Source organism: Salmo trutta, chromosome 1 (assembly GCF_901001165.1).
Source record: "Salmo trutta chromosome 1, fSalTru1.1, whole genome shotgun sequence".
Taxonomy (NCBI): domain Eukaryota; kingdom Metazoa; phylum Chordata; class Actinopteri; order Salmoniformes; family Salmonidae; genus Salmo; species Salmo trutta.
Window position 1 is genome coordinate 1,065,512 of NC_042957.1, and position 12,169 is coordinate 1,077,680.

The window sequence follows — 12,169 nt, forward strand, 5'->3', positions numbered from 1 at the left end:
CTCTCTCCCTCTCTCACTGTCTCCCTCTCTCACTGTCTCCCTCTCTCACTGTCTCCTTCTCCAGGACTGACTCTAGAGGGGTGAATCTGAACAGACAGTATCTGAACCCTAGTCCTGATCTCCACCCTTCCATCTATGCTGCTAAAACACTGCTTCTCTACCACCACACACATAACCGTACCACACACACACACTCCAACACGCACATCAACACACACTCTAACACACACACCTACAACCCATCTCAAGCACCTCCCCTCAGCACCAAACCCACCAATCAGAGCCCTGCCCCACCCCTCACCCCTCTGGAACTCAGCCTCAACCAACGGAACGCTGATAAAGACTCTAACCCCGCCCCCTCAGAGATCGCCATGGTTATGGAGGAGATTGCCTGGGTAACCATGGAGACCGGGAAGAGGGAGGGGCAGGGGGATGGAAGGTGCTGTGAAGACGAGAATGATTCGCAGAGCGTCTCAGAGTCCACGCCCACATCAGTACCTCTGGAGATGTCAGTCACAGCCGGGGAACCAATCCCTGCGCAGGAAGGGGGAGTGGCCTATTACGTGGACCTGCATGGCCACGCTTCCAAACGCGGCTGCTTCATGTACGGCAACAGCCTATCAGACGAAAACCAGCAGGTGAGAGAGAGCGAGGGAGGGAGACTTGGGGAGAGAGAGAGGGAGGGAGACTTGGGGAGAGAGAGAGGGAGGGAGACTTGGGGAGAGAGGGAGAGAGAGGGAGGGAGTCTTGGGGGGAGAGAGACTTGGGGAGAGAGAGACTTGGGGAGGGGGAGACTTGGGGAGAGAGAGGGAGGGAGACTTGGGGAGGGAGACTTGTGAGAGAGAGGGAGGGAGACTTGGGGAGAGAGAGAGGGAGACTTGGAGAGGGAGACTTGGGGAGGGAGACTTGGGGAGGGAGACTTGGGGAGAGAGGGAGGGAGGGAGACTTGGGGGGAGAGAGAGGGAGGGAGACTTGGGGGGAGAGAGGGGGAGAGGGAGACTTGGGGAGAGAGAGAGGGAGGGAGACTTGGGGAGAGAGAGAGGGAGGGAGACTTGGGGAGGGGGAGACTTGGGGAGGGAGACTTGGGGAGAGAGAGACTTGGGGAGAGAGAGAGGGAGGGAGACTTGGAGAGGGAGACTTGTGAGAATGTAGAGTGAAATTGCAGTGTCTCTACATTGGTAAAGAAAGGTTGCCACATTCGGTAGAATTTAACAGAAGAACCCCCGTAGGGTATATTATATCTCCTCCAATTGAATAAAGTTTACTCTACACAGGAGGAGAGGGAGCTGGGGAGAGGGAGCTGGGGAGAGGGAGCTGGAGCGATGGAGCTGGGGAGAGGGAGCTGGGGAGAGGGAGCTGGGGTGAGGGAGCTGGGGAGAGGGAGCTGGGGCGAGGGAGCTGGGGCGAGGGAGCTGGGGAGAGGGAGCTGGGGAGAGGGAGCTGGGAGAGGGAGCTGGGAGAGGACACATCATATATATATATATATAGTCACTCTGCAGAGGGGAACACAGTACATCCTATACAGTGGGGGAAAAAAGTATTTGATCCCCTGCTGATTTTGTAAGTTTGCCCACTGACAAAGAAATGATCAGTCTATATTTTTAATGATAGGTTTATTTGAACAGTGCGAGACAGAATAACAACAAAATCCAAAAAAACGCATGTCAAAAATGTTATAAAATGATTTGCATTTTAATGAGGGAAATAAGTATTTGACCCCTCTGCAAAACATGACTTAGTACTTGGTGGCAAAACCCTTGTTGGCAATCACAGAGGTCAGACGTTTCTTATAGTTGGCCACCAGGTTTCCGCACATCTCAGGATGGATTTTGTCCCACTCCTCTTTGCAGATCTTCTCCAAGTCATTAAGGTTTCGAGGCTGACGTTTGGCAACTCGAACCTTCAGCTCCCTCCACAGATTTTCTATGGGATTAAGGTCTGGAGACTGGCTAGGCCACTCCAGGACCTTAATGTGCTTCTTCTTGAGCCACTCCTTTTTTGCCTTGGCCGTGTGTTTTGGGTCATTGTCATGCTGGAATACCCATCCACGACCCATTTTCAATGCCCTGGCTGAGGGAAGGAGGTTCTCACCCAAGATTTGACGGTACATGGCCCCGTCCATTGTCCCTTTGATGCGGTGAATTTGTCCTGTCCCCTTAGCAGAAAAACACCCCCAAAGCATAATGTTTCCACCTCCATGTTTGACGGTGGGGATGGTGTTCTTGGGGTCATAGGCAGCATTCCTCCTCCTCCAAACACGGCGAGTTGAGTTGATGCCAAAGAGCTCCATTTTGGTCTCATCTGACCACACCATTTTCACCCAGTTGTCCTCTGAATCGTTCAGATGTTCATTGGCAAACTTCAGATGGGCATGTATATGTGCTTTCTTGAGCAGGGGGACCTTGCGTGCGCTGCAGGATTTCAGTCCTTCACGGCGTAGTGTGTTACCAATTGTTTTCTTGGTGACTATGGTCCCAGCTGCCTTGAGATCATTGACAAGACCCTCCCGTGTAGTTCTGGGCTGATACCTCACCGTTCTCATGATCATTGCAACCATCTGGTCCAACTCCTGAGGGGCCCACATCTGGTCCGACTCCTGACGAGGTGAGATCTTGCATGGAGCCCCAGGCCGAGGGAGATTGACAGTTCTTTTGTGTTTCTTCCATTTGCGAATAATCGCACCAACTGTTGTCACCTTCTCACCAAGCTGCTTGGTGATGGTCTTGTAGCCCATTCCAGCCTTGTGTAGGTCTACAATCTTGTCTCTGATATCCTTGGAGAGCTCTTTGGTCTTGGCCATGGTGGAGAGTTTGGAATCTGATTGATTGATTGCTTCTGTGGACAGGTGTCTTTTTTACAGGTAACAAGCTGTGGTTAGGAGCACTCCCTTTAAGAGTGTGCTCCTAATCTCAGCTCGTTACCTGTATAAAAGACACCTGGGAGCCAGAAATCTTTCTGATTGAGAGGGGGTCAAATACTTATTTCCCTCATTAAAATGCAAATCAATTTATAAAATTTTTGACATGCGTTTTTCTGGATTTTTTTTTGTTATTCTGTCTCTCACTGTTCAAATTAACCTACCATTAAATATATAGACTGATCATTTCTTTGTCAGTGTGCAAACATACAAAATCAGCAGGGGATCAAATACTTTTTCCCTCTCACTGTAGCTGCTAATTAAGGATTCTGATCGCTGCTAATTAAGGATTCTGATCGCTGCTAATGAAGGATTCCTGTTGTATTCGGCGCATGTGACAAATAAAATGTGATTTGATTTGAAGAATGATCAATGGAAACAGGATGCACCTGAGCTCAATTTCGAGTCTCATAGCAAAGGGTCTGAATACCTATGTAAATAAGGTTTTTCTCTTTTAACTTTTAATACATTTGCTATGAGAATTTCTAAAAACCTGTTGAAGAGGATTTTTATTTAATCCATTTTATAATAAGGCTGTAACTTACTCTGAAAGGCAATGTGTGTGTAATGGGTAGTTACGAGTTGCTGCATATATATGGTTTCCAGATACTCCCACAAAGCCCAGCTCATTGGCTATCCAGCTAGCTTTGTTTGACCCCGATTGGTGCTTATTTGACAAAGATACAGTTGTTCAAGTGATGGCCTCCCGCGTCATCGGCGTGCCGTGAAGGCGTCGCTCTCTGACCAAATATGGTGTCCTGTAGGATATACTACACCCCTAATGAAATAGTGAAGTCTTGTTACCTTCTAGGATCTCTGAGGAGTAGATACGAACGTGACTCGTTCAAACAACGTTTAAGGTGAGATTTTCACATATTCCTTTCTTTGCAAATTGAACGAGTGGAAATACAAAATCGATCGTGCTTGCTATATGGACCATTTTAGGATATGAAAAATGATTTTATCTAACAAAACGGCACTTCATGTTATCTCTGGGACCCTTTGGATGATAAATCAGAGGAAGATTTCAGAATGTAAGTACACATTTCACCTTCAGTGGTGAATTTATCAAATCTATCGCGTTGAAAAAAGTGTTTTGTTAGGAGCTCTCCTCAAACAATAGCATGGCATTTTTTCGCAGTAATAGCTACTGTAAATTGGACAGTGCAGTTATATTAACATGATTTTAAGCTTTCCGACGATATAAGACACTTCTATGTACCGACATTTGTTGTTACTCTAAAATCTGCGATCCTGATATAACCTCGTAAAACTGACTATCCTACCGATCCTTGACTTCGGCGATGTCATTTACAAAATAGCCTCAAACACTCTACTCAGCAAACTGGATGCAGTCTATCACAGTGCCATGTTGTCACCAAAGCCCCATATACTACTCACCACTGATACTGTATGCCCTCGTTGGCTGGCCCTCGCTTAATATTCGTCGCCAAACCCACTGGCTCCAGGTCATCTATAAGTCTTTGCTAGGTAAAGCCCCGCCTTATCTCAGCTCACTGGTCACCATAGCAACACCCACCCGTAGCCCGCGCTCCAGCAGGTATATCTCTCTGGTCACCCCCAAAGCCAATTCCTCCTTTGGTCGTCTTTCCCTCCAGTTCTCTGCTGCCAATGACTGGAACGAACTACAAAAATCTCTGAAGCTGGAGACTCATATCTCCCTCACTAGCTTTAAGCACCAGCTGTCAGAGCAGCTCACAGATCACTGCACCTGTACATAGCCCATCTGTAAATAGCCCATCCAAGCTACCTCATCCCCATACTGTATTTATTTATTTATCTTGCTCCTTTGCACCCCAGTATCTCTACTTGCATATCATCTTCTGCACATCTATAACTCCAGTGTTTTAATTGCTATATTGTAATTTTTTCGCCTTTATGGCCTATTTATTGCCTTACCTCCCTTATCCTACCTCATTTGCACACACTGTATATAGACTTTTTCTATTGTGTTATTGACTGTGTGTTTGTTTATTCCATGTGTAACTCTGTGTTGTTGTTTGTGTCGCACTGCTTTGCTTTATCTTGGCCAGGTCGCAGTTGTAAACGAGAACTTGTTCTCAACTCCCCCCCAAAATTACGCGCAGCTCGATTTACGACCGTCCCGTTGACGAAACGCCGATCCTTAAGAAGTTCTAACATCCACATTGAGCAGGGAGGTTGGGCGATAGGACCCGCAGGAGAGAGGGTCTTTTATTATTATTATTCAATATCAATGAAATGGAGCCCTGTGTTAAGGATAGAGAGAGGATTAATCAAGAGCGTGGCTAATTTATCCAGAAACTTCTTATAAAATGATATTGAGTACCCATCTGGTGCAGGACATTTACCACCTTGCATTGCACGTGCTGCTTCTGAAGTCTCTTCAATGGTGATAGGTTCCTCCAATTGAAGCTTGGAGACTGAATCAATTGTTGGAATAGTTATATTATTAAAAAAAATATCGAGTTGAGGGGGCAGTAGTCTGTTCTGTTTGTATTAAGAGGCATAGAAGTCCTTAAACTTGTTATTTATTCGCTGGGGGTCTATTGTTGCACCTGTAGGTGTTTTGATCAACAAATTTCTAAAATTCAGAGGAAGACTGGCAAAGTTGATGAGAAAGCAATTTACTTGCCTTGTCACCATACTCATAGTGAGTGTGTCGAGATTTACCCTCAATTTGGCCTGTTGACAAGGTATCGAATTCAGCTTGTAAAGAGAGTCGATCCCTGTACACATTTGGGGATGGTGAGGTAGCGTAAGTATTGTCTAACTGTAAAAGACGAGTTGTCAGTTGTAGGCCTTATTAAAAGTCTCCCACAGAACAGATGCTGAAATGTCAGGGATGTTGTTAGTAGCTATAAAAACATAAAACTGAGCGGTCAGAAAGTTGACAACTTTCATCGGACCGCGTGCGAGTATTAAAACGCCAAGGTACACAAGGCTCAGTCCCACCACCAACTGATAGCTCTAAAGTCAGAGGGGCGTGATCAGATATGATTATGGAATTGCATGAGCGTACAGAGGAAAGAAATATATTTGTCTAAGAAGAAGTAGTCAACACTCTAAGTGTGATGGACACGGGAGAAAAATGAATATGCCCTACTGGATTGAAAATACACCAGTGGTTTCTAACGCCAAACTGTTCAAGAAAAGTTTGTATAACCTTAGAACGTGTGCTAATTTTGGAGGAACAATCCAAAGTAGGATTAAGCCAGCAATTAAAATCGCCTCCCTAGATTAATTAATGTGTGAGGTCATATCTGGAAGTGAAGACAAAGGCATGGTAAAAAAAAAAAATTGTCATCACATTTTGGCACATAGATATTGGCAAGGATCAAAGGAGTATTATAGATTCAGTCAGTGACAGTAATATATCTGCCATTGGCATCTGAAGTAACGTTGGAAGAAACAAAGGGCACCAATTTGTGTATCAGTATTTGTAGCTTCCCTCGATTTATTTTGGAAAGTGAAGTGATAAAGTTACCCTACCTAGCCTTTTCACAATGTAGTGATCTGAAACTCTCAGATGGGTCTCTTGTAAGAAAGCAATCTGTGTTGAAGATGATGAAGTACTCTACTACGTTTTGACTGCTTGGTTCAAACCTTTACGGTTCCAACTAGACAATGTAAGTGTACTCCCAGTCGACTGCCCTATTAGTTTGTTGAGTCCTTTGGAAGAAGAGGAATTGAGTGTAGCCTTTTAAATGTAAATGTAAGTGGAAGACTGAAACAAGAAATAACAAACCAAAACACTGTTGAACTACCTCCCACCCACTGAAACGTCTTCCCAAACAAGTCGCCTGCATCCCCCCCCCAGTATACAAGCTCCTAAATACTCTCCAGGAAACATACTGGTTCAGTAGCTAGCAGTACCAAGCAGAGCATTGTGACAGTTATATTATAAAAGAGGAAAAAAGATATGAAAAGATTATTGAAAGCACAGTTTACCAATAGTGCCAAGTAGAGTGACAACAGGGTGTTAAATGAAATGACATGGGCAGCATGACAGCTTATGGCCTCGACAAAATAAAAGGAAACTGTTCCACAAGCCTACATAAAAAACAATGAAAAAATAACAAACAAAAAAAAATATATATATATTTTTTTTTTTCATTGTTTTCTCTTTTCGCGTTATTTGTAACTTATTTTGTACACGCAGTCGGAGGCCAAGCAGTTGCCGTACCAGGCAGTGATGCAATCAGTCAGGATGTTCTCAATGTTGTAGCTGTAGAACCTTTTGAGTATCTGGGGACCAATGCCAAATCTTTTCAGTCTCCTGAGGGGGAAAAGGTTTTGTCGTGACCTCTTCACGACTGTCTTGGTGTGCTCGGACCATGATAGTTTGTTGGTGATGTGGACACCAAGGAACTTGAAGCTCTCAACCTGCTCCACTGTTGTGTCGTCGGCAAATTTAATAATGGTGTTGGAGTTGTGCCTGGCCGTGCAGTCATGAGTGAACAGGGAGTACAGGAGGGGGCTGAGCACGCACCCCTGAGGGGCCCCCACGTTGAGGATCAGCGTAGTGTTGTTACCTACCCTTACCACCTAGGGGCGGCCCGTCAGGAAGTCCAGGATCCAGTTGCAGAGGGAGGTGTTTAGTCCCAGGATCCTTAGCTTAATGGTGAGCTTTGAGGGTACTATGGTGTTGAACGCTGAGCTGTAGTCAATGAATAGCATTCTCACATAGGTGTTCCTTCTGTCCAGGTGGGAAAGGGCAGTGTGGAGTGCAATAGAGATTGCATCATCTGTGGATCTGCTGCATGTTTCAGAAGGAAGCTCAGCAATAGAAGTCAAGCTGTCGACTAGACTGATGTTTTAAATAACGGAAATATGACTGTTTACTCAATTAGCGGCTGTGTTCGCTTGCTGACGAAAGTTCAGTAGTTGAATGTGGCCTTCTTATGTCAAGTCGTGTTTACAGAGATTATATTTAAACTAAAATGGCGGTGGAAGAAATGGCAACAGTTTTATGGGAGTCTAACCAATTGTGCGATTATGTGTTTTTTTCGCGTTATTTGTAACTTATTTTGTACATAATGTTTCTGCCACCGTATCTTACGGCAAAAAAAGAGCTTCTGGATTTCAGGACAGCGATCACTCACCTCGGATTAGACAAAGTTTTTTTCTTCAACAAGCAGGAAGCACAGGATATACTGCGAATACCCGACAAGGCCGACATCCCCGTTATTGGCAAGAGAAAGAGACTCAGGTACAAAGGACACAGAGCCGGATGCCTCGTAAGGATCCGGAGAAGGCGAGTGGGAAAGCTGCCATTACCGTCAATATTACTCGTCAACGTACAATCATTAGACAATAAATTAGACGAGGTACGATCACGAATATCCTACCAACGGGACATCAAAAACTGTAACATCTTATGTTTCACGGAATCGTGGCTGAATGACGACATGGATATTCAGCTAGCGGGATATACGCTGCACCGGCAGGATAGAACAACACACTCCGGTAAGACGAGGGGCATAGTTACTTTAACTATATATTCATGTACATACTACCTAAATTAACTATGCATATATGATGAACAGAAAGTAGCAGCAGCGTAAAAGAGGGGTTGGGGGTGGCGGGACAATACAAATAGTCCGGGTAGCCATTTGATTACCTGTTCAGGAGTCTTATGGCTTGGGGGGTAACAAGCAGTTGAGAAGCCTTTTGGTCCTAGACTTGGCGGTCCGGTACCGCTTGCCATGCGGTAGTAGAGAGAACAGTCTATGATTGGGGTGGCTGGGGTCTATTACAATTTTTAGGGCTTTCCTCTGACACCGCCTGGTATAGAGGTCCTGGATGGCAGGAAGCTTGGCCCCAGTGATGTACTGGGCCGTACACACTACCCTCTGTAATGCCTTGCGGACAGTTGCCGTACCAGGCAGTGATGCAACCAGTCAGGATGCTCTCGATGGTGCAGCTGTAGAAACGTTTGAGGATCTGAGGACCCATGCCAAATCTTTTTAGTTTCCTGAGGGGGAATAGGCTTTGTCGTGCCCTCTTTACGACTGTCTTGGTGTGTTTGGACCATTCTAGTTTAGCCCGACTAACCGGTGTCCCCGCGCATTGGCTACCCGGACTATTGCATTGTGTCCCGCCACCCACCAACCCCTCTTTTACGCTACTGCTACTCTCTGTTCATCATATATGCATAGTCACTTTAACCATATCTACATGTACATGCTACCTCAATCAGCCTGACTAACCGGTGTCTGTATATAGCCTCTACTGTATATAGCCTCTCTACTGTATATAACTTCTCTACTGTATATAGCCTCTCTACTGTATATAGCCTCTCTACTGTATATAGCCTCTCTACTGTATATAGCCTCTCTACTGTATGTAGCCTCTACTGTATATAGCCTCTCTACTGTATATAACATCTCTACTGTATATAGCCTCCATACTGTATATAGCCTCTCTACTGTATATAACATCTCTACTGTATATAGCCTCTACTGTATATAACATCTCTACTGTATATAGCCTCCCTACTGTATATAGCCTCTACTGTATATAGCCTCTCTACTGTATATATCCTCTCTACTGTATATAGCCTCTCTACTGTATATATCCTCTCTTGTATATAGCCTCTCTACTGTATATAGCCTCTCTACTGTATATAGCCTCTCTACTGTATATAGCCTCTCTACTGTATATAGCCTCTCTACTGTATACTGTATATAGCCTCTCTACTGTATATAGCCTCCCTACTGTATATAGCCTCTACTGTATATAGCCTCTCTACTGTATATAACCTCTCTACTGTATATAGCCTCTCTACTGTATATAGCCTCTCTACTGTTATAGCCTCTCTACTGTATATAGCCTCTCTACTGTTATAGCCTCTCTACTGTTATAGCCTCTCTACTGTATATAGCCTCTCTACTGTATATAACCTCTCTACTGTATATAGCCTCTCTACTGTATATAGCCTCTCTACTGTTATAGCCTCTCTACTGTATATAGCCTCTCTACTGTTATAGCCTCTCTACTGTATATAGCCTCTCTACTGTATATAGCCTCTCTACTGTATATAACCTCTCTACTGTATATAGCTTCTCTACTGTATATAGCCTCTCTACTGTATGTAGCCTCTCTACTGTATATAGCCTCTCTACTGTATATAGCCTCTCTACTGTATATAGCCTCTCTACTGTATACTGTATATAGCCTCTACTGTATATAGCCTCTCTACTGTATGTAGCCTCTCTACTGTATATAGCCTCTCTACTGTATATAGCCTCTCTACTGTATATAGCCTCTCTACTGTATGTAAACTCTCTACTGTATATAGCCTCTCTACTGTATATAGCCTCTCTACTGTATATAGCCTCTCTACTGTATATAGCCTCGCTACTGTATATAGCCTCTCTACTGTATGTAGCCTCTCTACTGTATGTAGCCTCTCTACTGTATGTAGCCTCTATACTGTATATAGCCTCTCTACTGTATATAGCCTCTCTACTGTATACTGTATATAGCCTCTACTGTATATAGCCTCTCTACTGTATATAGCCTCTCTACTGTATATAGCCTCTCTACTGTATGTAAACTCTCTACTGTATATAGCCTCTCTACTGTATGTAGCCTCTCTACTGTATATAGCCTCTCTACTGTATATAGCCTCGCTACTGTATATAGCCTCTCTACTGTATGTAGCCTCTCTACTGTATGTAGCCTCTCTACTGTATGTAGCCTCTATACTGTATATAGCCTCTCTACTGTATGTAGCCTCTCTACTGTATATTCACTGTCTTTTTACTGTTGTTTTTTATTTCTTTACTTATCTATTGTTCACCGAATACCTATTTGTTTTACTTAAAAATGGCACAGTTGGTTAGAGCCTGTAAGGAAGCATTTCACCCGTTGTGTTCGGCGCACGTGACAAATAAACTTTGATTTGATCACTTCTTTCACTGTACAAAGAGGAAAGCGATGAAAAACCTTTCTTCGGATATTCTGTCGTTCAAGGCAACCGAAACTGTCAGGAGCAGACAGATATGTCAGGAGCAGACAGATATGCCAGGAGCAGACAGATATGCCAGGAGCAGACAGATATGCCAGGAGCAGACAGATATGCCAAGGAGCAGACAGATATGTCAGGAGCAGACAGATATGCCAGGAGCAGACAGATATGCCAGGAGCAGACAGATATGCCAGGAGCAGACAGATATGCCAGGAGCAGACAGATATGCCAGGAGCAGACAGATATGTCAGGAGCAGACAGATATGGCCGCCTCTACAGTTGGGAGCTCGTTCAGGAAAATCCAAGGCTTTGCTGCGGCCTACTTCAGCAATCTTCCATTCAGCAATTCACTGCCATTTATTTTATTAATGTTCCCGAAGAGCAAAGAGATATGAAACTATGCAAACAATACTTAGTAAAGTGAAATTAATTAAACGATAAATTAAACTGTGTTTTAAATAAAGTTTGTCACAACTTGGCGGAGCTCTGGGAAACGTGTGTTTACGTCATTCGTGACCCCAGAAATCCCCTACATGGTCTTGTTTGGTACCTTAATGCTGACGTGTGTGTGTGTGCGTGTGTATGTATGTGTGTGTGTGTGTGTGTGTGTGTTTGTGTGTAGGTGGAGAACATGTTGTACCCTAAGCTGATAGCTGTGAACTCCGCCCACTTTGACTTCCATGGTTGTAACTTCTCGGAGAAGAACATGTACGCTCGCGACAAGAGAGACGGCCAGAGCAAAGAGGGCAGCGGACGTGTGGCCATGCACAAAGCTATAGGACTACTACACAGGTAATATCACTACACAGGTAATATTACTACGCACAAAGCTATAGGACTACTACACAGGTAATATCACTGCGCACAAAGCTATAGGACTACTACACAGGTAATATCACTACACAGGTAATATTACTACGCACAAAGCTATAGGACTACTACACAGGTAATATCACTACGCACGAAGCTATAGGACTACTACACAGGTAATATCACTACGCACGAAGCTATAGGACTACTACACAGGTAATATCACTGCGCACAAAGCTATAGGACTACTACACAGGTAATATCACTACGCACGAAGCTATAGGACTACTACACAGGTAATATCACTACACAGGTAATATCACTGCGCACAAAGCTATAGGACTACTACACAGGTAATATCACTACGCACGAAGCTATAGGACTACTACACAGGTAATATCACTACGCACAAAGCTATAGGACTACTACACAGGTAATATCACTACGCACGAAGCTATAGGACTACT

General features: G+C 44.3%; 1 protein-coding gene across 1 annotated transcript in view; it reads left to right on the forward strand.

Moving 5' to 3' along the window:
• Window positions 1–12,169, forward strand: part of agbl5 (AGBL carboxypeptidase 5) — a 67,317-nt gene that overhangs the window by 16,281 nt on the left and 38,867 nt on the right. Inside the window, 2 exon segments of the mRNA XM_029775739.1 lie at window positions 65–638; window positions 11,515–11,684. Of these exon segments, the coding sequence (XP_029631599.1) occupies window positions 65–638; window positions 11,515–11,684 (744 nt within the window).